This window comes from Loxodonta africana, chromosome 3 (assembly GCF_030014295.1).
Source record: "Loxodonta africana isolate mLoxAfr1 chromosome 3, mLoxAfr1.hap2, whole genome shotgun sequence".
Lineage (NCBI taxonomy): Eukaryota > Metazoa > Chordata > Mammalia > Proboscidea > Elephantidae > Loxodonta > Loxodonta africana.
In genome coordinates, this window is record NC_087344.1 from 37,439,790 (window position 1) to 37,443,918 (window position 4,129).

At 48.5% G+C, this 4,129-nt stretch overlaps 1 protein-coding gene across 1 annotated transcript; it reads left to right on the forward strand.

Annotated features, from left to right (window-relative positions):
- Positions 1–36: 36 nt before the first annotated feature.
- On the forward strand, positions 37–4,090 carry TPRG1L (tumor protein p63 regulated 1 like). The gene is made up of 5 exons (XM_003413502.3): positions 37–249; positions 362–453; positions 767–943; positions 1,919–2,072; positions 2,749–4,090. The coding sequence occupies exons 1-5, from the start codon at positions 52–54 to the stop codon at positions 2,935–2,937; spliced, it is 810 nt and encodes a 269-aa protein (XP_003413550.2). The 5' UTR covers positions 37–51; the 3' UTR covers positions 2,938–4,090.
- The last annotated feature ends 39 nt before the right edge of the window (positions 4,091–4,129 follow it).

The window sequence follows — 4,129 nt, forward strand, 5'->3', positions numbered from 1 at the left end:
GCGGTGGCAGTGGCGACGGCGGCCGTGTCAGGGGCGAGGACTGGCGCAGCGATGCTGCAGCTGCGGGACTCGGTGGACTCAGAGGGCACGAGCCCCACGGCGGTGCTCGCGGCCGGCGAGGAGGTCGGGGCGGGCGGCGGCGGCGCTGGCCGGGCGGGAGCAGGCACGCCTCTGCGCCAGACGCTGTGGCCGCTCAGCGTCCACGATCCCACACGCCGCGCGCGCGTCAAGGAATATTTCGTGTTCCGGGTGAGGCCGGGGCCCCGGGGATGGGAGGGAGGCTAGGGGACCCGGGGGAGGAAGAGTGCCGGGGCTCCGCCTTCGCGGAAGCGTGATCTCTGCCCCTTGCCCTGTGCCCCAGCCCGGGACCATCGAACAGGCGGTGGAGGAGATCCGCATGGTGGTCCGGCCGGTGGAGGACGGCGAGATCCAGGGGGTGTGGCTGCTGACCGAGTAAGCTTGGCCGCCCGCCCGCCTGGTGGGGGGACCCGGGGCCTGCCCCAGGGAGCCGATCCCCAGGTCCTGGTGCAGACGCGGGAGGGGCTGCCGCGCCTCCTAAGTGGGACCACGTGCTGGAGGCCAAACTTCCAGAGCGGAAAACAACTCCAGAGAGACCTCTGTCCAGAACTCCCTGCTGAGCGGGGAGAAGAGGAGACTAACTGCCCTAGGCATGAAGGGTGGGCCGCGGGGCTGCAGGCCTAGCACCGACTGAAGAGAGTCGCAGAGTTACTCTCGGGAAGAGGTGACTCATCCTGTTTGCCTACAGGGTTGATCACTGGAACAATGAGAAGGAGCGCCTAGTGCTCATCACAGACCAGTCGCTGCTCATCTGTAAATACGACTTCATCAGTCTCCAGTGCCAGCAGGTGGTCAGAATCACACTGAACGCGGTGGACACCATCTCCTACGGAGAGTTCCAGTTTCCCCCTAAGTCACTAAACAAGTAAGTCTTCCCGGAGAATCCAGTGCCACTGAACTTTTCTGGAGAGTACCTAGTAATATAACTATCCTCCTATTCCCCCTTTTAAAATCAGACCCCAGCGGTTTTCTTGTCTCCATTATATAGCATTGTGTAGAAACATAAAGGGCTGTGTAGCTTCAAAAATCCGTGGAAGTTTCTTAGAGTAGAAGCCCGTGATTTCTGGGCTGCTGAGTACATGCTGAAAGGCATTCTGGCACAAAAGGTAGCTTTTACGGCCTTAGCAAAAGTGATTGACATGAATTAAAGATATATTTATATAGAGCCCTACATGGGAAAAGCCACCTCATGTAGTCTTCAGATGAAGTCCAAAGTCGGCATTTTATCCAGGGTGAGGAAAGGTGTTACATAAAACTATGTCAATTCCTGTTCTGGTTAAATTTTAAAAGAAACAAGTAGGGCACCACTTCACTTATCGACATCTCTGAACACTAGATAAATTTGAAAGGTTAATGACCAACTTTCAAGAGTTGATTATCTTGCTTTAGGAGAATTTTCTGAAATATGAAAAACCTAGATGTGAATATAGTCAACTGAATTAAATATTATTTTACAGCATTTTTTATGTACAGATTTGGATAGGGACAGTTCAGGAAGCTAAGCCAAAAATCTTAACCAGCATTTAAAAACAAAATTTAAAGTTATAAAAATGTTGCTCATCTATAATGCATTTCTGTTACATAACTTTTCATAATCATGTAAAGCTTCAACTTGGCTTAACCCAAAGAATATATTCAGTTTATCAGCCTTAAAAGCACTTAGCATCCTTGAAAGTCACTGTCAGTGGAGACTGTTAAAATAGTAAAGTGAATTCCATACACTGTTACTATGGTCACTATCATTACTGAAGCCCATGTCGTGACCTTGTAACTGACAAGACTGTTTTTAAAGTCCATGGCCTGCTGTGGTGAGTCTGGCTAGCTTCTTCTCATCCATCAGGCGAGAAGGTTTTGGGCTTCGCATCCAGTGGGACAAGCAGAGTCGCCCTTCCTTCATAAACAGATGGAATCCCTGGTCCACCAATGTGCCCTACACCACCTTCATCGAGCACCCAATGGCCGACGCAGATGAGAAGACCACGTCTCTGTGCCAGGTACAAGGACAGATGCTGGATACCAGCCTGTCCACAGAACTTACTACAGTGATGGAGTATTCTGGATCTGCACTGTCCAATACTGTAGCCACTAGCCACGTGTGGCAACTGAGCACTTGAACTGTGACCAGTGGAACTGTGGAAGTAAACTTTTAATTTTACTTAATTTTAATGAAGTTTACAGAACCCCATGTGGCCAGTGGCTACTGGACAATGTAGCTCTATAACTTGGCCCTTTGCCATGGAGAAGGAAGGGCACTGACCCCTCCAGGCCTCTCCTAGACCTTCAGTCTGGGTGCTTACCATGAGCACAGACTTTGTGGGCCAGTGGTTAGAAGCATCTGGTACCAGACGTCTACCACTTGTTGACTGTGACTCATAGTGACCCTACAGGACAGAGAAGAACTGCCCCATAGGGTTTCCACGGAGTGGCTGGTTTTATTTTAGGGGGTAGAATTTACAACATAAATTCGGGGAGGGGCACAATTCAATTCATAACAGACCCCCAAGATGTGGCTGCAAAGGCAGCTCATACCAGTGAGGGTACCTAAGGGCCCGGCAAAGAAATAGGTGAATTTAGAGGATTGAAGGATTTTAGAATGCTAATTTCTCACTATAATGGATGAGTTTTCTCTTGCCTGAAGGTTAAAGCTCAATGTTTTCTTCTTTTTAAAAGTTGGAAAACTTCAAGGCTGTGTTAATCCAAGCCGTCAAAAAAGCCCAGAAAGAGTGTCCTTTGCCAGGAAACGCTGTGCTGATCCTCGAGCGCCCCCTCCTCATCGAGACCTACGTGGGCCTGATGTCCTTCATCAACAACGAGGCCAAACTGGGCTACTCCATGACCAGGGGCAAGATAGGCTTCTAGAGGTCTGCATGGGGAGCGCCTCCCCCAAAGCCAGGGTGATGTCAGGGCTCTGAGAGTCCACTAAGCATGGCTGCAGGCTGGGACCTGAGAGCCATTAGGACAGTAGAGTGAATTATATATGCTAGCTGAGGGTGGACATCTGGTCGTACATAGGAGCTACAGACAAAAACAAAGTGAATCCCACTGCCTCTCTGCTGGCTGGGATTCCATTTCTGTAACTTCAGTTTTCCTTGAGTGCATCCATTTGGCTTCTTGCGGTTCTTCTCAACCCAGCCACTCTTGCATGTTAATGAATGTCACTGTGATTCCATTAGGACACAACGTAACCCTGTCAGCTCTGTATACAGATATATACAGGGAGGTACCCAATGTCATCGATGTCAGTGATAGGGCCTGTAGTTGAAAATGTTTACACTTAGTGTCAAATTTTGTATTTTGAAATTTAATCTTTTTTCTGTTTTTTTTAAGCTAAGTGCAAGAGAAGCCAACAGACTGTTAGTAGTCTGTGCCTTGCCAGTTTTGGAATGGATGGTTGCTCTTTTGTAAATGTTTGACCTGATGCCCCACTTTTTCTAAAATTAATCAAAATGTGTTAATATATCTTTCCCAGGCCCAAAAAGGTTTATAGAAAACTCATTTTAAGACAAGTTATCAATTTTTGACAGCCACCTGCATAGCTCTACATATTCTAGTTTTGCACTGTCCCATTCGTATTCAAAGGGAACTGGCTCTTTTGCTCTTTAAAGTCTGCACTTTACAAAAGGACACCCGCCTCGGTCACTGGTTTGCATGCAGACTCCACCTCTGTCCAGGTCTGGCTCTAAACGTGCTCACATGGTAGGCAACCTCTGGTGGGCTCCACACAGGGCTGCAACACACCTCCTTAGGTTCTCCCTGCACCTTGCACAGCTCGCTTGATAGGAGCACTTGCCGATAAACTTCACATGCTGGTGAAGCAGTGTCTTCTTTCTGGTTTCCCACCCTGCTTCTTCCAGCTGGTAGGCACAGCTGTGGCTGGTGGGCAGCAGCCTGCCCAGAGCAGAAAGCTCACTGGGTCTTATTCTTTGCTTTGGGTCTTTTAGAAAAGAGATTTAGAACTGTGTAGCTATTGTTCCTTTTTTTGAAATTATTATTAAAATAGATACAAGAACAATTACTTCCTTGATGAGTATAAATTAAAGCTTGAGATGTT